Source organism: Podarcis melisellensis, assembly GCF_964234715.1.
Source record: "Podarcis melisellensis genome assembly, chromosome: 2".
Classification (NCBI taxonomy): Eukaryota; Metazoa; Chordata; class Lepidosauria; order Squamata; family Lacertidae; genus Podarcis; species Podarcis melisellensis.
Genome location: NC_138529.1, coordinates 55,387,000 through 55,412,467, shown reverse-complemented (window position 1 = coordinate 55,412,467; position 25,468 = coordinate 55,387,000). Strand labels below are relative to the sequence as shown.

Sequence of the window (25,468 nt, the reverse complement as noted above, 5' to 3'; positions counted from 1 at the left end):
TGGCAAAATGTGCTATGCAAAGTTGTAAGCCTAGATGGCAAAGCTCCATTGTCTAAGCCAAGGGTGGGCAACCTGTGGCGCTAGGTCTAATTTCATGCAGGTGACAAGCAAGTTAAAAAAAAAAGGGAGGGGAGAGGTGGCAGGGAGAAAAGAAAACAACTTGGCTTGGGCCCTGCCCACCACTGGCATGGAACTCTGCCACCCAGCCTAAATGCAGTCCTTGAGAGAAAATAGTTCCCCTCTCCAACCCCACCCTGCTTGAATCAAAGTCTGAAAGAGCCATGCATTCAGTCTGATAGGACAGTAGTGAGCCCAATGTGTCACCCAGTATTACTTCCCTTTCCTCTTACTTTTAAGGCCAGAATGCATACAGAGAGCAAAAGAAATGTTTTATTTATTTAGTGCATTTGTACCCCACACTTCAGCCAAAAAAGGCTCTCAGAGTGGCTTGCAATACAATCAATTAAACCAAGACATTAATACTGTTCCCTGAGCACAACAGTTAGGGTAACCTTCTGTGCTACTTTCCCTGCCTTCTGAGGGCTGGGGGGTCAGGAGGATAGCAGTCTGCATTTTGCATCCTTCAGTGCTGCAAACAGAGCAACTACAAGTTGCTCCCGAAAAGAAACAAAGAAGTGTTTGCGTATGACGGTAGCAGAAGCCATCTGTGAGGAGTAATCAGAACGCCAGGTTGCCAAAGGAAAGCCACCATGACTTTTAATATGTTGGTATTAAAAAGTGATCGAAATAAAAACCCAATATAAGAAATGCATCCTATCTTCCCACCGTGCACAATTACTCTCAGAACAAAAAGGAGCACATTTCCAGGAGACAACATCAAAATTTATGGGCTCATTCCTCTCCGTTACAGATGCAGACAAGAAATACATCCAAGAATCAAAAGGCTGGATCAAAGAGTAATACCAAAAAAAAACCCACAAATGACAAAAAAAATATGGTGACTGGTGTAACAGATTTGAGTTCAAGGAAGCAATGGCTTAAAGTGACCCATACAAAGGCAATATTCCATGTAAATGTCGCTAACAATACAGCCACAGAAAAAATAAGGCGGTTGATATTTTCAGTAATATCTTACATGATCCAGCTTTAACCTAAACTTTCTGGCAATACACAAAAAGAGGCAAAAAAAAGGAAAATAATAGGTCATAGGTATATATCAAAGCATCAGCACTGGGCAGTAAGCATTAAAACAACTTCAAAAGCTCAGGTTTCATAAGCCATATCTTAGGTTTTTAAAAATGAAAGGCTTTTTTTTAAGCAAAGCTCTTTATAAGATAGAGATTAAGATCCAGAGAAAGGAGGGTATTTTATTTCTGAACTGCTCTTACAGTTTAGCAGCTTAATCCATTTTTCTATATAGTACTGCAGATGGGAAGTTCCTGCCCACACTCAGTGAATGTGCTGTAGAATTCCATTTCAGTATCTTTTTAAATATTTCAAAGTGGTCAAGATGTCTTGCTTCAATTCCCAAGTTAAGTGTACACATGCATACATGCGCACACACATCTCTCAGCCTACACACAAAGATATATGACATTTTACAAGTTCCAAAGCAAATAGAAGTTATGAAGCGCTAGGTGTGTCAGCCTCCACCAGCCTGGTACCCTTGACCTTGAGGTCATCTCTGACCATTGACCATGCTGACTCTGGTTGGAGGGCATCAGTTTGGGGGCGGCTGACATACATGTACTAATGAATAACAAAAACAGAATAAAATCAAATAACATCAGAAGTTAGGTAAAGCAGAGGAACATTAGTTATCTGTTTAGACTCGCAGGGGTCAGCAAACTTTTTCAGCCGGGGGCCAGTCCACTGTCCCACAGACCTTTTGGGGGGCTGAACTATATTTGGGGGGAGGAGAAATTGAACAAATTCCTATGGCCGCACAAATAACCCAGAGACGCATTTTAAATAAAAGCATACATTCTATTCATGTAAAAACACCAGGCAGGCCCCACAAATAACCCAGAGATGCATTTTAAATAAAAGGACACATTCTAATGAAAAAACATGCTGATTCCCGAACTGTCTGCGGGCTGGATTTAGAAGGCGCTTGGGCCTGATCCGGCCCCCGGGCCTTAGTTTGCCTACCCATGGTTTAGAGAAAGGAGAAAAGATATCAGAATACCTGTAGAACGTAACAGGATTGTGGGCCGGTAGTGCCATATTGCAGCAAACACACAAACAGTTTAGCTGAGACATATTGAGCATGGTATCCATAATGATAGGGAAGCATTCATTAAGAAGATAACAGTCACTCTCTTCATACATCACAGTAAGCCATAAATCTTGGGTTACCATGAATGAGCACTGTGCTAAGTGCACACTATTAAATTACTCCCATTTCACTTTCTCCTTCCTGGTGATGGCAGCAAACTAGCACTCCTAGTTTGTTTCTGCCAAACAAGCTGCCACCAGTAGGCCAAGAACAAACCTTGGTTTATTACCATAGTCAGGAGAGGAACACCCCAAAGAGTGAGTCAAGACTCATGGGTTTGTTGCTCCTGTTTCCGGAAAATGCAGAGCAAGACAGGAGTGCTTCAGCAATATGCACTAGCACACTACTCACTGATGGTAGCCATGGCAAGATTTGTGATAGAATTCTCTAGAACCGCAGCCAAAGCGAACATGACTATTTCAAGGGGGACTATGCACACTGGTTTTTAAAAGTCTATCCTTACCACAATCATTTCAGAAGGCTCCAGTACAATACACTCGCAACCTCGTTTTCCTCCAGACTGCTTGCCAAAGCTGAGAAGAAAAAAGAAGGAAAGTATTATTACACATTAATAGTAAGCAACAAAATCAAACAGAGTAGGGATGAATTATAGGAATACTAGTAACAGCACACTGTGAAACAGTACCTTTGATTGTATTTCACATGCCTATTAAAGGGGCAATATGTGTTTTTGATGCACCATCACATTATGCAGCTTGTTCAACCATCAGAGATTGTTGTGGCATAGAACTGAGCCACTCCCAAGTGAAAGATGTGAGAAGAGTATTGCTGATCCTGTGGGGCATAAGTCCATTAGTTCTTCAGTGATGGAAAGACACTCTTATATGTATATGCTTGGCAGCAATCCTTGGTATGTGGGTTGTAATTATGTTGAGAGTGAGTGGTTTGCCCATGAGTGGCTGCTTGCTAGAGGTACCATATGAAGGAGTGAATGATCGTAGTGGTTATGGGAACAGATAGTGAGAGTGTGGTTGGATGAGTGGCTACATGAACAGTGTGTTTTATGTTGGTTAGGGAGTCTACATTTTTCTGCCTTGTAATGCTTTGCGACTTTCCTGATATGGTTATTATGGTTACTGTTCATGTATTTTTAATGTAAATAATTTTACATTGTTTTTATTGCTCTTATTGTGGGTATATATTATGCAAGTATAGCTACTGTAACCCACTTCAAGATCTAAAGCTATCAAGTGGTCCATACAGTGGTACCTTGGGTTACATATACTTCAGGTTACATACGCTTCAGGTTACAGACTCCGCTAACCCAGAAATAGTACCTCGGGTTAAGAACTTTGCTTCAGGATGAGAACAGAAATCATACTCCAGCAGCGCAGCAGCAGAGGGGGCCCCTTTAGCTAAAGTGGTGCTTTGGGTTAAGAACAGTCTCAGGTTAAGAACGGACCTCCGGAACAAATTAAGTACTTAACCCGAGGTACCACTGTACATGGAAACACAGTAGGATCGCAGCTGCTGCGCATTTAACTTGTAGGGTCACAGCTTTCTGCACTTGGTGGCAAACCAGCTGATATCACACAAACGCAAGGCAGAGAGCTAAACAGTTCTTTGCACACCAGGTTTTCCTACAACGGAAAACACTTTTTAGCTCTCTGCCTTGCTTACTGTTCTGGGAAACTCTTGTGCCAAAAAGTAAGATTGTTCGCACAGTAGCTGTTCCTTGGAGTGGTTTTTGACACAATTTTGGCTTTATGCACTAACTGCTCCCCATCATCACCACCACTAGAACCTAACACCCACACAAGACACGACACGACTGTGACGACAACAACAACAACAAGCTGTTTATGGAGTACAGCTCCAGTGCATGCAAGGAGCCAAAGAACTGGAATAACTGCCTATATGGTATGATAAACACTGTGGTCACTACTAAACACAGCAGAACATCTTAGAGCAAGGGGAAATTCTCTAGTTGGACAGAAAAAACAGAAGTGTCCTTAGGAAATTTTGTTAGTTATCCCCCAGCTGAGGGAGGTGTGAAAGACTTAAAGCTGCATTTGAATGTGTGAAGGTTTCCTGGCATTTCTCTTTATGATCCCTGCTGATACAGTGTTTATTTTCTTCTCATAAAACACAAGTAATTATTTGCATGGATTTGTCAAACTGGCTTTCATCTACAATAATCAAAATACCACAATCAACAGCTTGCTCTGTGTGATCGCTTGAATCACATGGAACTAGATTTGGTCTCCTTATTGATGATGAAATTGAGAGCAAACATTTAACCACATCTCCAAAAATGTGTGAAATACAGCACAAGGAAACCAGGTAAGCGTCAAAGACCTATGTTAAACAGTGAAGATTTAAATATTTTGTTTGCTGTAATTCCCTTCCTTTTCTTGAAATTTTCATTATTTATTTAATTAAAAATACCCAATTAATCATTTGACATTTCACTATCAGGGTAGTGAGAATGCATAATTGTTTGATTATTATGCGTATTACAGAACTTTGTGAGTTATTAAGAAAATCTTATTAGTTCCTAAATATTTCAAGTTCAACTAAAATCTCTTATTCAGGCCTTTTTTCTTTAAAATAGTGTTGTGTAGCCAACACACAACATATATACTCAGATAGTATGAAAATGGGTGTGATCAAGTCTCCATGCAGGGAAACAGTTTAAACTCCAGAATAATTTTTTATTTTAAAAAATTGCCAGAAAATACAGATGTGATTCATCAAGAACAGATGTTTCCTGAAGTTATTCTAAGAATGCCTCAGTTCTTTCAAAATGATAGGTTTTAATACTAAGAGTCATAGTGATAAAGAATTATGATCATGATCAGTAGGAGGCAGGAGCATTGTAATTAGAACTGTCAAATCTCTTTTTAATAATCTATCACAGAACACAGAGCCCTCAAATGTGTTAACTGTACGAAACTTATAAATATGACTAAATGCACCTCTTTGTAATAAAGCACAGGAAGTGAGATTTATACTGAAATAAGCGGGTCAGAGTGGGGATCTCCAAAAGTTGAAATGGTGACAGGACACAGAACTACATTTTATACTAGCAAAACTCAATGCCTTCTGGATTACTCATATGCAGGGGCAGTAGTGTACTTAATCCTTTTTACAAACACAAATTAATCTCTGCAGAAGGATAACTTCACCCAGTTTTTCCAGATTTCTTCTCGTGTTGGCGTCTGGCTAGGAGATAGAAGTAGAAAACCAGCTTGGGTGGCAAGGATGTGCATTACAGAGGCAAGTAGGCAGCACCCAGGTTATACTGTACCATACACTACTCTTGTTGCCAAGGCAAGGGTTACAGAACGGAGCAGGCAGGAATGGAAAAAGTTCAGCATCCCCCACTTGGCAATTCTTGGGATCAAGCTACTCTGAACTCTGAAACTTACTTCTAACGAGACATGTATTGCAAACCTTCCATTAACAAGCTTCTACTGAACAATTCAGGTTTGCAAAAATTTTGCAGTATATAAAATGCAATACTTAAAAACCACAGTAAAATATAGCAAAGCAGCAGCACACATAAGCAGCAACAAGTGGGATAAGTAAAAATGCCCCATCTCACCAAAAACCAGTGCAAAGAGTCTTGACTTGCTGTTAAAACCTATATAATATTGCGGGGGGGGGGGGGGGAGTGCCATAGCTCAGGGGCTACCACTGAAAAGGCAGCCTTGTTAAAGCTTTGTCTCATACTGGACTAAACAAGAAATATGTTTCAAATTGGATGATGTACAGATTGATTGATTGATTGATTGATTGATTGATTGAATGAATCAAATAATAGGATATATATTCTAGAAGCATATTTTCTGAAATTATCAGAAATAGTAATATATATGACATTAACGGTTATTAAAACATTTTATCATCTACTTGTGAGGGGTTTGCATTAAAAGTGTTGCAACGAGGGCTGGTACATATAGAATGTTCAATGATAGTCATACTCTGACCCAATGACATCAGTGAACAAGTAACTTGAGTCCATTAATTTCATTGGAAATACTCCAACAATCATCTAACTGCAGTATGGATGACAAAAACCTCAACTGAACCCACTGAAGGTCCCTGTCAGTCAGTGTAGACAATACTGACCCAGAGATAGCATCCTCAGCTCTGCTGAACAACTTCAACCTTCAAAAAAATATCAGTGCCTTCTTGTTTGAATATTACAGCTCAGTCTGGTGTTTGCAATTAAAAAAAATGATCATTGGGAGCAATCTGCTAAGGCATCAAAAAGTTACTATACTAACATGAGCAAAGCTTTCTATTATCATAGAACCTTTTTCAATTAGTACATGCTCTTGCTTCAGTGCATTATTGTGCTCTGTTCCCCTGACGCTTTAACCTTTCTTCTACTTCAAGAGAAATGCTCACACATATGTATGTGGAAGAAAAAATATTGCATGCATGCTGACACACTAAGCAGGATGTATTTGTTAAGCTTAAACATTTTTTCTTTCCCTGCTGCCCTCCATGCCCTGCCAACTTAAAAGTTCCTTTTCTTGTGCTTGAGGAAATCTGTTTCTAATCCCCAGTCTCTGTGGTGCTACATACATCTTAAGAAATCTCTCTTTTTTTAGGCCTTTCATTATTAGATTGCAGAAAAGGTTTCATACCTGAGAGTTATTATTATTTTTATGACCTTGAAGAAAAACTGCAGTATCTATAGCACAAACATTTTACTGTTCCCACAAGAAGCAAAAGACAAAAGCCTCCATATTCCATTATTTACCCCTTCAAAAGGCTTAGGCTTCACATAAGTTACAACTATAGGAGATCTACAAGTAATGCCCATAAGGAAGTTCCATAAAATCAGCACTTAGTAGATCACATCCTACATTTCCATGTAGATCTAGGTTTGGGAAATCAACTAAGAGAGTCAACAGGACCACTGGATGGCAAGGAAGTCACAGGAAGGTAGTCTTAGAAAGTGTGGTAAATGGTGGCAAAAAATGACAATGTATCTCAATGACAGGGTAAAAGAGGCAAGGGAAGGAACTCAGCTGAAGCAGTCCACTCTCAGTGAGCCTCCATGAAGTCAAGCAGCTACAAGTTGAGTGTGGAGCATCAAACATGTGGTGAGGCTCTACAGAGACTGAACAGTCTGAAGCAGCCTTTAAAATATTGCGAAACATAACTGCTTTAGTTTCATCAATTCTTAATTTTAGATTCTCTGTTCATTCCTGATCTTATATTATTCTGTTTTAATGATGCATTTCATCTTATGGCAGTTTTTGTTGTTTGTATGTTTTTAATTTTGTTTATTTTGACTTAGACTAGAGAGCCAATCGATTTTTTGTTGTTGCTATACAGTATAAATAATATTAACAAACAAAAGAGGCACTCCAGTTCTTTTGACAAGATTGGTTTTCAAAAGCATATTTCTTGTCACAACCAGCACAGAAGGATTATATTGGACTCTTAAAATACTACAAGATACCTGAATCCAATGGCATGGCCGGACAATTCAAACCAGTACAGTATATAAAAAGAAACCTTTGTCTGTAGGACTCATTTTTAAAGGGAAAAACTGGTCTGTGCTTCATCACAATCTTTGTGAACTTAGAAGGTCTCAAACAGCAGGTTGGGAGTTCTGTGGACTTCAAGCTACGAGCACAGAGTAATGCTCAGCAATTCTATTAACAACTACAGTTTTATCTTTTGACTTAGCAGTTGCCTGGAACAAAATAATAAAAGCTGTAATTTATTTCAATTAAACAACATTAAATTTGCTTTAAATAACAGATAAAAAAAACAAGAAAAAAGCACCAGAGAACAATTGAATCCACCACATGCAGTTAAATCACTGAGAAGGAATTCACAAAATGTTTATTACTCAGATTACATCCATCTTCTCACTAAAACTCCAGTTCCTGCCATGCATTGTTATGCAACAGCTATTCCTTCTATATTTGTATATCCCAGAATACAAGTCCTCATGCCAGAATTACAAAACTCAAGTTTTTTTTTTAAAAAAAATGCCAAGCTACAATAGAAAACGATCAGGAAGTCCTTCTGAACTACATAATTTAATAAAACCACATCATTTTTCATTTATAATCTGCTACTCCAATAGTAAAACAATATACAATAGAAACGATTCCCAGCCAATTTCACAAACCGTATAAACTGGAATACGCAAATAAATTCAGAACACAGCATTCTAACTAAGGTGATTAATGGATTGGGAAATAAAACTGATAAGCACCTTTGGCAGGTCTCAGACTGCTAATCCTACATTTTCCCACATTCAGCTTTCCCTTATGAATGTGATTCTGCTGGGTGCAGTATTTTCAGTAGGACTGTGAATGCCACAAGGAAGCATTCCTACATATGATTTCCTAACTCCCAGACTAATGCCTGCATTCCCATATGAAAATGTGAAATCCACAAGATATACATTAGATATCATAACTTTCCTCAAAAAATGAAAACACACTCTTCAAGCAAACCAAACATTTCCAACAAATAATTCCTTGCTCCCTCATTTCAACAATTACCATTTGTGAGGTGGCTGGGTGTGTAAAAAAAAGAAGAAGAAGAAGACGTGACTATTTATAGTAAATATGAAATACTAAATATTTAATTTACTACTGAAAGAGAGATTCACAAGAAAAAAAAAATCAAGCATCTCTGTTCTATTTGAAGAACAAACACACATGGAAAGAATTACTACCTCAGAATTTTTGGACCAATAAGGAAACTTATTATAAGACAGAGAGAAATTGAAGTTGAAAAGCAACTGTGTGCAATGGCTTTTTCACGCCTGCCGATTGGAACATCCCTTTTTCCTGTGGCTCCCAGAGAACATTCCAAGACCTTTGTATATAAAAACCAATGCTACCCACAAATGGGCCCAAGGAGATGTTCAAGAGACTGATACACAAGAACTACATACCTCCTCAGCCACTAAGACAGTGTGGATGCTGTCACCTTCTCACTAAAGATCTTCTCCCAAAATCATATAAAGCAGGCATCCAAATTCCTTACAGACACAACCCTATCCAAATAAAAATATGGAGTGCCCTCCATTTGTGCACACATACCTCCTTTTGCAAAAAACCAAGTTTACCTTGAGCAAGAATGATGCATCAGTTCTAAGCACTATTTTATCCTGGTTAAAAAAGTGCAGATCCGAGGATCAAATAACAGAGCTCCCAACTCGGGGGTAGGCTCTGATCCACTGGAGGAGGGTGTTGCACCACTTACGAGTGACCATAACTAAAATAGCTAGGGACAGCATTGGGGAGGAAAGGTGCTCCAAATCCTCCTTAGGGAATTGCCAAGCCTTCCTCGAGTCTGAACCGGTGGCAGGGAGTAAGCTAACGGTGCCCAAGGCGGGTGCATGGGGCACACCCTCGAGCAGGATGGGGCCTGCCACAGCCAGGTGCCTCGTGCTCCGCAGCCTCTCTCTGCCCCTGGGTCAGGCTTGACCTGGGAGTGGAGCTGCAGCTGGTGGCGTTGGACTGTTGCATGAGGAAATTGTCCCTGCAGCTCCCTTGTATGCCAGGACCAGGCTCTGATGAGTGAGCCCATTGTGGGGGGACCTGATCACACCCCCTCAAAAATATGTGCCATGGGCCATGGCTCCCCAAGCCCCCCATGCTATGACACTGGACTAAACCTGTCTGAAATCTTCTAAGCTGTCCAGTGAATATTGCAGAGAACTCTGTCCCTGCCTACAGCAAAGACCAATTTTTTTTCCTCTGCACCCCACAGCCTGTTTGCTGCAAATGCCATCATTGCTGGCCAAGGTTTTGGACTGCAGCCTTAGTTATGGACCTAACATCCTTAAAGTTACAGTACACATTTAATGTAAACTAACTGTTGGAACATAGCCATATATCGAATCTAATATTAATAAATTTGTTTTTTATCTTTTAAATATGGATCTGCCTGTTTATCCAATGCCTGAAGCCCAATAGCCTGCCCTGCTACTCTACTAGAACACCAAGAGAAAAGTTTTATAGTGATAGTGGAATTATAAAGGGATATCAGAACCGCATAATCCATAGGTTAGCGGCATACTTCACATGCAGTGTCCCTGGAGTGAAATATAAAAACTTTTATTTCTCCACATTTAGTGGCAATCAGTGAGATAAAAGCATCACATTATTTACAGAACTAGAAAGTCTGTAAACAATGTTCAAAATGAAATGGGGGGAAGTGCTATTAAAGAAAAGAACACAAGAAAATGGGTATCCTCCACTTTAGCAAAAATCCAGGCTCTAAGGTACATTTGCCTGAAAGTGAACACCTACACACGTGGGGGGAAATTATGCTTCACTAAAAGCTTCCAGATAAAGTGGGAAGATACTTATGCAACTCCTTTACAGGAAAAGAACTAGTGCAGAAAAGAATACATAGGATATATCTGAAATGCTCCCACAATTATGGGTAAAGCTGTCATGCTGGCAACAAATGGCAACAGCAGCATCTCATTTAGTAGTGTTGGCTATTTAGCATAATAAAGTAGAAAATGTGCTTACATGAACATACTATGAATAAATTCTTCAGTGCGTGCCACACAGTATACTGAAGTGTTAAAAGTAAACACTATTCCACCACAAGCTAGGTTTGTATGAACACACTTATTTTATGTTCAGATAGATGTGTCAAAAGAAAGAACAATACAAACACCACAGAACAAATTCAACAAATCCAGGATACTAAGAATTTTAGGTATCAATGAACAACCTTTGTTCAAGTATACAGTGCTGCCCTTGCCACGATAGCTCCTTAAAACTATTATGTTCAAGTACAGTCTGGTTGAAAATGAACCGACCCACTTCCTTTTCACACCGCAATTCCAAGAACCATCTGTTAGGTATCTTTATTGGGTTTCATCAAAGAATAACCTTCCTCAGTACAGTCACCCATTAAATGTAAGGCAAGTTTCACTCTAGGTCTAGGAGCAGCAATATCTATTATTTGCTACAGAAGCAAATGCCAGGATCCAAAGAGCCCTATATAAAACTGGAAATAACTTACGGTACAGTGAGTTTTTCTCATTTTCCTTTCCAACCGCAGCTCTGAATGCTGCATTGAATCCTGCTCAGTCTGGAGGGTTGGCCACTGTGAGAACAGGATGCTGAACTGGATGAGCCACTGGCCTGATCCAGCAGACTGTTCTTATGTTCTTATCTGGCCTCTTTTGAGTGAGCAGAGGCACCAAAATGTAGACAAAATGCCTGAAAGCATTCACCTGTGATCTCAACCCCTTGCCCTTCTTGGTTTGTGCATCTAGCAGAAGACTGACTGGGTGAGTCCAGGGAGAGTTAATTCTTCACTGTGGGAGGAAGTGGTATCAGCTACATTGAAGGACATGCTGGACCCAGAAGACTGGCCATAAGAGGACCCTCACAATTATTACAGAGAACTTCAGAGAGTGGTGGCCATGCAATTAAGAGTGCTTGGTGGAAGCTGATTATCTTCACCCGTATCAATTGGACTTCAGGCCTTATTTTAGTACAGTACTGTAATTGCTTTCATTTACCTATGTGCAACCCTTCTGCTTCTCCTTGCTTCCTTGGCAGCTTTTCATTTCATCAGCTATGATATGGGCAGGCCCTGTGGTTTAGGGGTCGAGGGCGTGATTTTGGTCGTTTCACTCCTATCTACAGGGCTAGTTTCTGAGAGACAGTGGGTCAAAGTATACAGAATGTGGTATTCTACTGTCACTTAAGGCCAAAGTGGCATGGATGATGTGGAGAGCCTTTTTTCAGCAACAGATGGTTTGCTATCTACCACCATTCCTGGACCAAGCCAAGTCATGGTTATCAGTGCTCTAATAATCTCATGGCTAGACTACTGCAATTCACTCTGCCTGGGTCTGCTCTTGAAGACTGTTCAAAAAGTGCACCAGGGACAAAATGCAGCAACCAGAGTGTCGATAGGCTTTTGTGCACACAATCATTTGGCACTAGCTTTTAAAGATCTGTCAGTACATCACTGAGCCAAATTTCAAGGTGTTAGTTTAATATAAAGCCTTAAAGAGCTTGGGAAACTGTTACCTGAAGGGGCACCTCTTTTTGTAATGCCCCATCTAGAACAGCTGGGGAGCAAAAAGGCGGCTGGGAGGTATAACCCAGTTTGAGGCACATGCTATACTGTACTGTGTTTTTGTTCACTCTATTTAGAATTTTAAGATGATGCAACCTGGTTTGCTGACTCAATGAATTTTTATGCAATAATTTAATTGCTACAAAAAGCAGCTACCTGAAAAACTCTTGTGGATAGTTCAACACAGTCTGGGTACTACTGCATCAGAACAGCTCTACTACTATCTGCCTTGTGATAAAGGATAAAAAATGTGGTGCAATTCATGCTATATAGACAAGATAAATTCATATTCCCTAATAGGCAGAAGCTAATAATCATTTACTTCAATGTTCATAAGCAAACACAATTATCACTTCCAAAGATTAATGCTATCAAGGAAACCTAAATCAATTATTTTGAACGTGTATTCATTCATCTTGTCTAAGACATTATACGACTGGGGGCGGGGCTATAAACTAGGAGCCCTGCTTTATATTTTCTACTCTGGCAGAGTAAGTGCCATATACACTGCTCAAGAGAAAAAGTCATGAATGGCGGCTAACGTGTCAAACTATGTAAAGGATTTATGCTTACCTTTAACACAAAGGAAATAGGGAGCCATGAACAGAGCTTGCTGGTAACAAACACTAGCTCCCATTCAGACTCCCCATGTCTGACTTTAAAGGCAGAAAAGGAGTTAACAATGAGTACTCTTGGCAGTTATCCTTGGGGAAAATTTAAAGATGGATGGACCAAGCAGGAAGAGAAACTGGAGGAAAATGTAGAGTTTATGCCAATTAACCTAGTTCAGAAACAATATCTGAACAGGAGAAGGAAAGATTTACCATATAGCTTATCAAAATTAGGTACTACATACTTGAAAATCTAGTGTTATAAAGTATGTATTTAACTAGGCATCCAGTTTTATGGGTTCCCCCCCCCCTGTACTAAAGAAGATGCTAACTTCTTACATACCTGCAAGGTGGCAAAAACATGGAGTCCTTCATGAGCACAGATCCAGAAAGAAGAATATACCAGCATCTTGCAATAGTGTCTGAGCTAAAGAAAAGGAACAAGTATTAGCTACATCCTATCAGTGTGAAGTGCACTATATATCTAAAACATATAATCAAAGCTTTAAAAGCTTGTATTTCGCCATTCACTGCCCTATCAGAGCAAATTTCAAACATGAAAAGGAGAGCCTCTCAAATATATAACAAGTGGTGAAGCTCTTTAAACATGGGAGCTCTGTCCCAAGGTGTCAGTTTCTTTTTGGGGACAAGTCACAGAAGGTAAATAATTTTGAGAGTAGTGTAATTCCTTTGAATTCGTAACTTGCTTGAGCCAAAGAAACAGTATACAAATAAAAAGGATTTGGTTCTGAACCTTCTGGTGACAGCTAAGGTAACAGTTGGGCCTTCCGGGCAGCTCTTAAAGAAAGGGCAGAAAGGTGGTGCAGCAAAGTGGCTACAAAACCAAGTATGAATCAGAAGTGTCTGGTTCAGATGTTGTATCTGCTATTAAATCAATAGGCAGCATTAGACAAGCCACTCCCTCTGAGCCTCTAGGCCTCAGAATTTGAAATATGGGGGATAACACTTCTGATTTAGCTTACAGGTTTGCTGTAAGGATTATAATGCATTGAAAGTACAGTGGTATATCAGGTTAAGAACTTAATTCGTTCTGGAGGTCCGTTATTAACCTGAAACTGTTCTTAACCTGAAGCACCACTTTAGCTAATGGGGCCTCCTGCTGCTGCCACACCGTTGCTGCGCGATTTCTGTTCTCATCCTGAAGCAAAGTTCTTAATTCAAGGTACAATTTCTGGGTTAGCAGAGTTTGTAACCTGAAGTGTCTGTAACCTGAGGTAATAATAGTAATAATAATAATAATAATAATAAATTTTATTTATACCCTGCCCTCCCCAGCCAAGACCGGGCTCAGGGCGGCTAACAAAAAGTATAAAAACAATTGATTAAAATACAATTTAGAAGCAAGATTAAAGTACAACATTAAAATGCAGCCTCATTTCAGTGGAAACTCAAATCAAAAACTTTTTGGGGATGAAAACGTCAAATCTTCACCAAGGCCAACTGTACCACTGTATATGTAAACTTGAAAGTGCTACATAAACATTGAGTATTACTATTTATAATTTACTAAATGACTATCAAATAGGACATGGTCCAGTCAACTGAAGGCACAGCATCTGTGTGAAGAATTCCATAATCTCAGTACACTCCTGTTTTTCCCTACCACATCCCACCCCACCCCCCACCACCAGCAGCAGAAGGGAACATATGTGTAATTAGCAAGTATGTGTTACTAGGAAGCATAGACCTAGACAGCTTTCTACCCACCTTGCTTTTATCTAAGCATGAAGCAGAAAGGAGTGGAGTGGAAACGCAAGGTGCCCTCACACCTCCTTTTTCCTTGAATGGCTTTGTCTGTGTACACATCCATGATCAGAGATAAATGGAGAGGAAAAGACAGGGCTCCACTGAGCCAATTGCAACCTCTTGAAATCTCATGCCCTAACTCTGCACATGTGATGTACTGAAATGTTTTCATATGACTTACGCCAAAACCATACAGAGTACACAACAAAAATATGGGACTATTGCACAAGAATGTGTTTTATGAGCTGTGTTAAGGAAATTAAATAAATGTTGAACTGTCCTAGGTGTATTAAATTTTCAGTTTAGGTAATGGTGAAGTGCACTTACCAAAACAAAACTTGATTTCCATCGTACCTTTTGTAACGTGCACTGGAAGTCATAATTCTGAGAAAAAGAAATTCAGTATCATTATGAAGCATGCTTATCATATTTTGGATAATTGTGGACTATTAATTGTATACAGTTCTCCTCTATGCAATACCAGTGCTCAAGGAGGTAATAAATTAATATTCCTGCTTTATCATTGAGGAATTAAAGCTAAGAGAATTCGGTGTGCTGAGATTTAAACCCAGATCCCCCAAGAATGAGTACAATATTTAGAACCCCTGGACAAATTGTGATTATCATTTTCACATTACAATTTGTAGTCTTTTACTTTAACAACATGTCAGACTATATTTCATAATGCATCATACAAAGGGTTCCATGCAGAAAACAGAGCATACATGCTTTCTTACTTACAATATCAGAAAGATTAATCTTACCTCAAAACAGTCAAGTATTGCAAGCCTGAATGCAAAGAATGTTCTCACCAGCATAGCCAAAATCACTTTTGCATTAGCCCAGCTGCTCTTACCTTAACTGATGCTCCCTGAGATGAGACAGTATGTCCATTCCATGAAGATAGTAGTAGATAGTATTTAATTCCTGAAAAGAATAAAATAAAATGTTATATTCAGCAACAGAATTTTGAGTAGTACATTAGTTACCGGTAGTACAGTGTAATGGACAGGGTGCCAGTCTAGGGATAAAGAGGGAAGAAAAACCTAAAATTTTATCAACAGTATGCAGACACCAGATTGAAACTGGTTGTTCAAGAGTGCCTTTGAGAAAGACTTCTGTTCAAAACATATTGGACTAAATTTTTTAGTGTTTTTGTGTACCTGAAGGTCTCTTCCACTACAGGGCTCTGTTTATAGTAATGAAGAGAAAGATAAGTTTACAAGTGATGGAAAAAGGTGATTAAGATGTGGGCAGGGTGTGCCACTGATAAGCCATAATGGTATATCATCAGAAATTTCTTTAATTTACATATTATTGAAAACCACCTTATAATATTTTTTTCTAAAGGATATAATTCATTTTTTTAAATTTAAAAATGTATTCAGTGGCATCAACATTGGCTTAATAACTTTTAGTTACATGGCAGACAGGAATACAAAGGATGTAACAAACACAAGAATGCTTCACCACTCATAAAACAAAGTCATGCTCAGATCACCAAGGAAAAGTTACTGCTTAAAATGCCATTTATCTTCTGTTGGTGTTAGCAACTTGTCAGGGAGCTTATTAGTCAAAATGTGATTTAGAGCTCCAGTGGTGAATGGCTAAACACCTAAATCTCACGGGTTAGTCCTTTTCAGAATCTCTTTGTCAACTTGTTTTTCCTACCTAGAAATACTGCTGTCATAGAAAGATTTATTCACTTATGTTTTTAAATATACTGCAATTAGCAAGTCTTCTCTGCAACTAGTGCATGAAGATAATTTGTCGCACTTTTAATGGGAACCTGGGACTTCAAATCTAGCAAAATTGTAAGCATACATGCCCTGTCATAGAAGCTATGAAAATTTATATGGCCAGCTCCAAGAGGCAGACAGCAATTTAGGCCAGGATATCCAAGGACTGTCTCCTGCCATACGATGTGTCTGTCTTTTAAGTTTTACCAGGGTAGCTCTATTGACACCCCAAATCTGAGGTACATTTAGCAACAGCAGGCAAGAGATGGCTTGGCCCAATTTGTTGAATTCACTGTCCCGATAGATCTGCCTGCCCTCCGTATTACATTTTCGTGGACTCCTCAATGCTTTTTCATTCTAACAAGTATTTCATTTAGCTGTTTAACTTCTAATTTACCTGGTATAAATTTCTGATTATAATCTACCAACCTGTCTCTGTCTGATGGACCGACAATCTGTTGGTTTTGTCTTTCAAAATATTGATGATTAGTCACTTTTTGTGCATGCTTTTTGTGGAAAATGTGGCATAAAATTTGACTTCAGTAAACAGAAACATTTCCCCCCCCATAAGAGTGCCACTGTCAGTGCCACAAGGTCACAATCTATAAATATGCAAAAAAAAAAAAATTTTTTTTCATTTGGGACCTGATGTTCTAAATGACATTTTTCTTAGTTACATCTTCCATGCTAGAATTTCTCAGACAAAGTACTGGATGCTTAATTCAAAATTTGAGAGTGAAATTCATTCTACCACAATCCTCTTAGCGTTGCCAGGAAGCAACTCTGCAGTGACAGCAGAAGCCACAACTTGCAAAAATCCTGGAACTGTCTGCTTTGTAGATACAGAAACCCCAGACTGCCTGGCCACTTCCTCCTGCCAACAATGCACTGACTTAACTGTCTCAGCAAGTCCTGTGTGCAGTTTGGACCCAGTTTAACTTTCGCTTTGCATTCCTTTCACTGCATCTACTACTTTTCTCATCTTTTCAAACCACTCAGTGGGTCCCACTTCCTTTCAACACTTTTTTTCTCATTACCTATATCCATATTGCATTATTTCCCTCACCCCAAAACACAGCTTATAGAGCAGGGGTAGACAACCTAAGGCCCAGGGGCCGGATGCGGCCCAATTGCATTCTCAGTCCAGCCCGCGGACGGTTCGGGAATCAGCGTGTTTTTACAAGAGTAGAATGTGTCCTTTTATTTAAAATGCATCTCTGGGTTATTTGTGGGGCCTGCCTGGTGTTTTGACATGAGTACAATGTGTGCTTTAATTAAAAATGCATCTCTGGGTTATTTGTGGGGCAAAGGAATTTGTTCATTTTTTTTCTTCAAAATATAGTCGTCGTCCCCCAAGGTCTGAGGGATGGTAGACCGGCCCATGGCTGAAAAAGGTTCTGACCCCTGCTATAGAGCTTTCTCATCTTAAGAACTGAAAAATCTGTCTCTGCAAGCTCCCAGGCCCATGCTGTGGTTAAAATCTAGTCTCCTCTCCCTATGCTCTCTGCCCTTTTCCTCTTGCTCAACCTTCCCTCCTCACCTCACATTCCTCTTCTGCAGTCTGCTGCAGCCCTGCATCTAACAGGGTGCATGCCCTGAGCAGCAGATTGGGGGTGGCAAGCAGGGGTGCAGCATGGAAGAGAGGAGAAAAGCATGATGGCAGATCTCACCCAACCTCCCTGCCCCGTAGCTTGAGATAACCCTCTTCATCTCCACACTTCCCCTGTTGCTGCTGCCACAGGTATGGGCAGGACAGAAATGCTTTCTCCCCTTCACCATCATCTGCACCATCACCGCCCAGAAGTCTTGCCCCACTTCATGCCCCTAGACATCACTAAGAGAACGGGCTTCCTTCTCTCAGTGCCAGTGGTGAGGAGGGGAGCACAGACAAACCCACAGGTTTCCTTTACTTGGTTATGGTGGGGTAGGGAATAAAGTCTTCAGACCCTCCCACCAATGCTACTGAGAGAAGGAAGCCTGAATAGGATGGGACACAAAGAGAAGAAAGACCAGAGTTTGAGAAGGAAGAATCAGTCACACACTGACCTGCCTAGGCTCAGCCAATCAGGTGGCAGTGGCTCAGCAGCAGGCACTTCCACCCAGGCCTAAGAGGGAGGGATCGCCTAACACCTGTTATTTCCTAACATCTTTCCTAGTTAATGCATATTATACCTAAAACAAATTCATATGCATACAAACAAGTATCACTGGTTTCAGTAGAATTCTATTCCAGTTAAACATGTTTAGGATCAGCCCAAAAAAGTGTTCCCTATTCCAGGGCACCAAATTATATGCACTGGAACTGTACTGCAAAGTTATGCTACAAGAGTTGATGTTGCAAAGCAGCTAAGAAACTGAGCTATGCTTTGAATCAAACCTCTGTTCTAGTTTATAGATCATGCTAAGTCATCGTCAGTTAGTTGCTTCCAATGAATGAACAGATGACTCAGGCACTCTGCCCAGTCAGTCGCTTTTTGCTTCTAATCACTGCAAGCAGAAGCAATAAATAAGCCACGAAGCTTTGCTTGGCATTACATCTGTACCTGGATCATAGCTTGCTTCTCCTTAACAAGCCATGGTCAGCAACTGCTGTTCGTACTCCATACACAAGTTTATTAGACATTAATGTACTGCTTCAAACAAATTTTAAATTTTGTGCTATTTAAGCAGCATCTGTTTATTACCACCGTATTGTTCTACATCACTTTAGGATCTGATGACTGTTGCCCATAATTTCTCAGATTGTTTTAAAAACTAGTTCTAAAATACGACAATTCTATACATTTGAAGTACAAGATGAATTGTAGCTTGTGTGAGCCACCTAGTGGGAAGACCAAGCAACTTCAATCAACATTGACACTTGACAAAATGAAACCCTTAAAGAGCACTTTTTAAGAGAATGCCTCCATTAAACATATTAGAATGGGGTCAATCAGTTATGCTTGGGAATAAGAACTGTGAGAGAGTTGGATAAAAACCACTGAAAAAAGAGCATCAACACATACAATATACAGTGCAGATTTCCCCCCTTTGATAAATCCTTCTCTCCATCCACGCTGGTCACCATTCAGTCCTATCAGTCCACCATTGTGGATCACAGGAAATTGTTGTTGTTTAGTTGTTTAGTCGTGTCCGACTCTTCGTGACCCCATGGACCAGAGCACGCCAGGCACTCCTGTCTTCCATTGCCTCCCGCAGTTTGGTCAAATCACAGGAAATTATATCTGTTCAAATGGCCGCTCAGGCCATGAAGCTTTCTGTGTCTTGGGCAAGTGTTGCTGAGACTGCAATCCTATGCATCCATACTTTGGAGTAAGTATCACTGAATGCTTTTCTGCTAGGTTCTGTTCAGGTCATACATACAATTGTGGCAAAGAAAACAGCCATACAGTAAGTGTCTAAACCAGGGTGGTCCAACACATGGCCTGAAAGCCACAAGCAGCCCATAATGCCTTTTTTGGCAGCCCTCAGCATTTGACATGCTTCCCAGCTGCCTTTCCAAAGCCCAGTGCTATGGGAAGGAGGCATGAGGGCTCTGACAGAACCCTATAGTAGTACTGCCTCCTTCCCAAAGCCTAGTTAGTACTTTCCCAGCTTTGAAAAGGAAATGGGGGAGGCTCTAGAACCCTTTCTTAGCCAGCTTTGGGTAGGAAGCAGAGGCTAAGGGGGCATTAAATTTTGGCCTTGCTTCCCCCCCACCCACCCACACAACAAGGTAATGTGCGGCCCATGAGTTCCGTATCATAGTACTTTTGTGGCCCACTTCGTATGAACCATACCACTATTTTTTAGTCTCAGTCTAACAATCCTCATGGGGTTTAAGATAATACTATATACAACACCCTGAGCTCCTTGCAGAAAATGCTGGATACAAACTATGACAAACAAAACAAAATAATAAATTGCCATTTTTACGTTTTGTGTTTTTTTCCACAGCAGTGCAGGAGCTGTCACATGATACCGAAGGAGGGAATATTGCATGAACCACCCATTAATCTCAAAGCCATACTGAAAAAAGTAAAGCAATAAAAAGAAAAGAAAATTAAGTGATTCAACTGCTGAGGGTAGCTCTGAGGTACTTTATTAGGGCAACCATATCCAGGCTAACCATACTTAGTTCTGCTCTCAGTACAAGGATTAAGAGCCAGAGGGGGAAATGGGGGGAATGTGTTAGAAGGCAACAAAAAGATGGAAGGGACAAAGCTCATTCTCTACAACACAGCTTTCAACTTCTTTTGAAGCTACCACTGGCATAGGACTGGATCCAGACTCTGCCTTACATGAACAGAAGGACCCCTTATAATCCAGCAGAAGATTCCTGTTTTGTCTTCCCTCCTCCACTGCAGTTTCTTATAACACCCTCCTCCAGGTGTTTCAGAGGCATAGGAAAGTTGGCATAAAATCACCTCCCCTGCCACCTTTCTATCAATGGCGCATGCTAACTGGAACTTCACTAAAGGAATGCTACTGCCAGCAAGAGCAAGCTCTGAATCCAACCCATTGAGAAGTAAAGGCAAAAAAAATCCTTTTTGTTCGGATCTCAAGATTTCTATTTTGTACTGCAGGGTGCGGGGTCTACTACAACCACAAAACAAACTCATTCTGAAGATTCTTCAACCATCTCCATACACAGAAGCTCATACTAACTTTTGGCTTGGTATCAGTTGTATGTGACATTCACAACGAGCACTGTATTTGCAACTAGCTTGACCCTGTAGCATCCTGGTGTACATCTCATGCCCTCAAGTTAGCTGAAGATTCCCTTTTGAGTTCCTGTAGATTGTACAGTCATTGTGGTTATTATTAGGTTTAGTGACTGTTGGAACTTTACCACGTTAAAAACTGGATTTTGCCATTTTTCACTGTTATCAGCACTAAACACTGCACTCCAAAGAGGGTGATATCCCCACCCCCACTTTCATTCTACTGTACTAGTTTTTGTAGCTTCACATATCAGTTTGTGCCCTAAGCTGTAACTCCTGTATTCTCTCCCATGGATGCAGTTGTGCTTCAATGTCAATCATGAATTTTATTGGTGTTTCCTTAAGTCCCTATGTAACACAGGCCCCCATTCTTTCCCATGAATTGAAGACTGAGAACATTCTTGTATCATTATTGTGATTTTTTTTTTTGTCTTGCATATGTTCACTGTACTTCCTCTGCTCCTTTGTCAAATTAGACAGCAAGCTCATGAAAATTGATTTACTTTGTGGCAATTCATGCATATTTTTCCTACTGCTGGCGTCTGACACAGCTCTCCCTTTGCATGCTACGGTGTACATCTGCAAGCCTCCAGAATGTTTTAGTACAGTCTGTGTGGCAAAATTCTCAACTGCATCCTTATCTCTTTGTTGCATCATATCCACATTTTGGACAGTTAGCAGCAAGCATTTCTATTAGTTCTTGAGATATCTCATATGTTCTAGATAACTAGAAGTCTTTATAGTATTACACTGTCCTGCAGATTGAGTTTTTCCTTTATTTCTTTTGAGATTTATCACAGGAGGATTCTGTACTTCCTAGTTTATTGCCTGGGATGTTTTCCTCTGCAATAATATATTTTAGGAACCTGCTCTTTCAATGGAAGTATAACCCCATCCTCAACACGGCATCTGCTTAATTATCACACCCTAGAAGCACCAACCTACTGAACTTCCACCTTCTTGGGATTCAGCTTCAATTTATTACAGGAGGCACGCTTGCCACTATATTCCATGCCCTGCCTATATTCCTGATTTTTTTGCCAGATATATTGACAAACTTTTATCATGCACATTGATGACACTTTATTAATAGTAATAATGCATCCCATTCTTATCTTGCAAAGATAAGCTTCAACAGCTCCTTCCACCTTACCCTCCAAGTTCATAGGTGACAAATCTTCTATATTGCTTTGTAAGGGTTATGAGATATCCCACTCTGAAATCAAATATGGTCTGCTGAACCTTTTAAAAGAAATAAGGCTCCACATTGGAGCTTGTTAAACTCATCTTTATTATGTACTAATGAGGGATGCTGAACTTTGCCTGAGCCAAGAGATCGGGGGAAGGGGAAAAGTCAAAAAGGTAAAATGAATAAATTAGTTAATTCACTATACACAAATTCAACACATGGATTCTTACATAAATATTAATCAAAAGCCTCCAAGTTGCTGAGCATCTCTACATTTGGATCTCAGCTATATGTAAGTGCCAACTTCTATGACTAGTTTTAACATATGAAAGCACATTGCAGTATACAATAAAAATGCATTCAAACATATTATACATAAACATATATGCAGATAATTCTTCATATCACTAGTGAGGAATCTTAGGCTAAAATGTTTCCTCATTTCTTTCACCCACAATTCCTCCCCTTTCACAGAAGCATGAAGACTGAGGAAGCAATGACACTTTCAATGCAGGAAATCCAGAGCTAGCATATCCACAAAAACTGACTGCCACTTCTTCCTGAAGAACGCCAAGCAGTCCTTTGAGTATTTACTTCTATCATTTGCAATTGTTCTGGTTGTATGCAAACCATGGTTTGACAAAATGACAAAATGTTGTCTTTTCTCAACCAAGATCATATGGAATGGAGGGTAGAGGGAAAGATCAGATGTTTCTCACTTCTTGTTCACGTACAGTACACTGCACACCATGATTTGATACTACATCTGAATTGTCACAGAGAGAAGATTCTCACTCTTTTCACTAATTGCAGCCCTTATTCTGACAGGATGATTTGAGTCTTAGCTAAAACTTAATGACAGAAAACTTCTCAGCAAACTACTGAACATTTAAATATACTGTAAAATAGTAATTGTTAAGATCTTACAGTATTTAATTCTAAACATGCCTACAGAAACACGGTACTGTATAGCCTTTGGCATCTCCCACTAGCAGGTTTTACAGATACTGTACAGTATAATTACATGCTGTTGCTACTATATACTAGGTGTAAAATATAGGGCATATCCAGCCCTAGGTTTTGTCCATGGCCTTCAGCCTATGCTGCTGTGTGGGAATTTACCTAGCATAATTTTTTAAGAACAGAAGCCCAGGATAAGGTTTTTCAAGAATAAAAGCCTTGGGAGGGTTGATATGGCTTAAAGACCCTGCTTTGATTGCCCCTGGTCATTATAGACCAGGGGTCTGCAACCTTTAAGACAAAAAGAGCCACTTGGACCCGTTTCTGAAGAAAAAAAACCTGGGAGCCGCAAACATGCGCGCAGCTGCCCTCCGATCTGACAGCGGGCAGGAAGGTGACGTCGGGACGGTGTGTGACTAACGCACGCACCGCCCCCATGCGACGTCACAGCCAGTACAGCGCCCGCCACAGTGGGGAGTGTCGGGGCGCACAATGCGCCTCCTCCTCTCGCTAGTATCCGCCCCGGAGCCGCGGCAAAGGTGTAGAAGAGCCACATGCGGCTCCGGAGCCGCGGGTTGCTGACCCCTGTTATAGACCTTTGGGTTAAGAAGAACTAGCGTGATTCTCGAAAACAGACATAACTTACCCAGTCTGTTCTTCATAAAATTTGAAGATGCTGTATACCCAGGTTATATCCAAAAGCAACCTTTATCAAAATACTCTTAGGCTACAAACAATGAAAGGAAACAAGATTCCAAAAGGGCATTCAACCCATTTTGGAGGTAACTTCCACTCAAGCCAGGCAGCTGTGGAGAACCTTCAACTAAAGGTAAACCAGAAGAAGAGGATTTGAAGGGAGAGGCTGCTTGCCAAGACCATTTGCAGGTGTTAAAAGTGGAAGGACATCTGTTTCCAATGTTTAGTAGCACACTGGCATCAGCAAGACTGACAGGATGCCAGCACTACAGTCCTCAGGTGGAAGAAGAGGGAATTTCTGGTTATAGAAGGTGGGGTGTGTGGCTCTAATCTATTAGCAATCTAAATGATGCTGATGTATCATTTCAACTAGAGAAAAGAGCATGCACATTCCAAAACAATTCAACACGATTTAGAGGCAAAAAATATTTTAGGACTGTATGGAAAATCAGAAAGAATATAATGTTTTTAAGTGTTTACTTCCCCTTTGCTTAATTTGCAGAGGTTGGAACCTATCTGATTTCCTTTACTTCCTGCTGAGGCCCACTTCTAAAAATAGTTCTTAAATTTTTTTTGCTGGAAATGTAGTAACCACATTGAAGGCTACGAAAATAAGTTTACTTCAGCACTTCAGGACCCTGGTCATAACTACTCTAAGAAAGCAAACTGCTCTTCTTGTACAACCACAAGTTCTGCATAGTTACAAAGGGCTGCTAGTAAGCCCCTTGGATGTACAAAATATTTAGTATTCATTGATTACATAAAGTCATCCAGAGAAACCTGCAAAATGTTTTTCACTTAGAAATCAGATTTAGACAAGCAATTTATTAAGGAATATAAAAAATCTGCTTTAATTTTGCTTTTAAAAAACCCAGTAATTGATAACAAGAAATAGAACCCTAAAGACATGCTGAAAACTTGCTTCCTTTAAGCAATAAGCTTGGGATTGCACTAGGCCTTATCTACTGCAGTTGCATCCATCTTTTGGAGTCAGGATGCGGGCAAGAGCCACATAGAGTCAAACCACATCAGTAATGTTTTTATATATATAAAAACTACTGTGATTAAGTCCCAATAAAAGCCTGCTGGACTAAGAGTTTTCAACTGATGCCAAACTCTGGGTCAATGTCATTCATATATCTCGGGGGGGGGGGGTGTTCCATAGGCAAGGTGCCACTGCAGAGTAAGCAGTCTCACTGGTTATCACAGTAATACCTCTTGATGCAGAACAACCAGGTGGGCCTCGCCCATCCATCATATTACCAATTCTGTTTTAATCAATTTGGCATAACATAATGCCTCCAATTTCTCAATATGAGTTCGGGCCATTACCAAATGTGACATTTTCTACATGACTTCTGTAACGTGTGTGTAGTTTGTCATGTTGACATGGCAATCTACAAGAGGTCTGAATCTTTTTTGGGACCTTTGGACCAAAAATTATGGTATCTAACCAAACCATAGTAACAACAATAAAAAACAATATTTTTACAATGCAA

The 25,468-nt window shown here is 40.1% G+C and overlaps 1 protein-coding gene across 6 annotated transcripts in view; it reads right to left on the bottom strand.

Annotated features, from left to right (window-relative positions):
- RAPGEF6 (Rap guanine nucleotide exchange factor 6) overlaps positions 1-25,468 on the bottom strand; it is a 135,427-nt gene that overhangs the window by 98,227 nt on the left and 11,732 nt on the right. For 5 of the 6 annotated variants that reach the window (XM_081893004.1, XM_081893008.1, XM_081893005.1 and 2 more), the window contains exons 2-5: positions 15,539-15,609; positions 15,010-15,066; positions 13,259-13,342; positions 2,703-2,772 (exon numbers count right to left, since the gene is read on the bottom strand). In XM_081893004.1, coding sequence (XP_081749130.1) covers positions 2,703-2,772; positions 13,259-13,342; positions 15,010-15,066; positions 15,539-15,609 — 282 coding nt within the window. Of the gene's footprint in view, positions 1-2,702; positions 2,773-2,885; positions 3,000-13,258; positions 13,343-15,009; positions 15,067-15,538; positions 15,610-25,468 lie in introns of those variants that run through there. The other variant, XM_081893009.1, reaches the window with a different exon arrangement.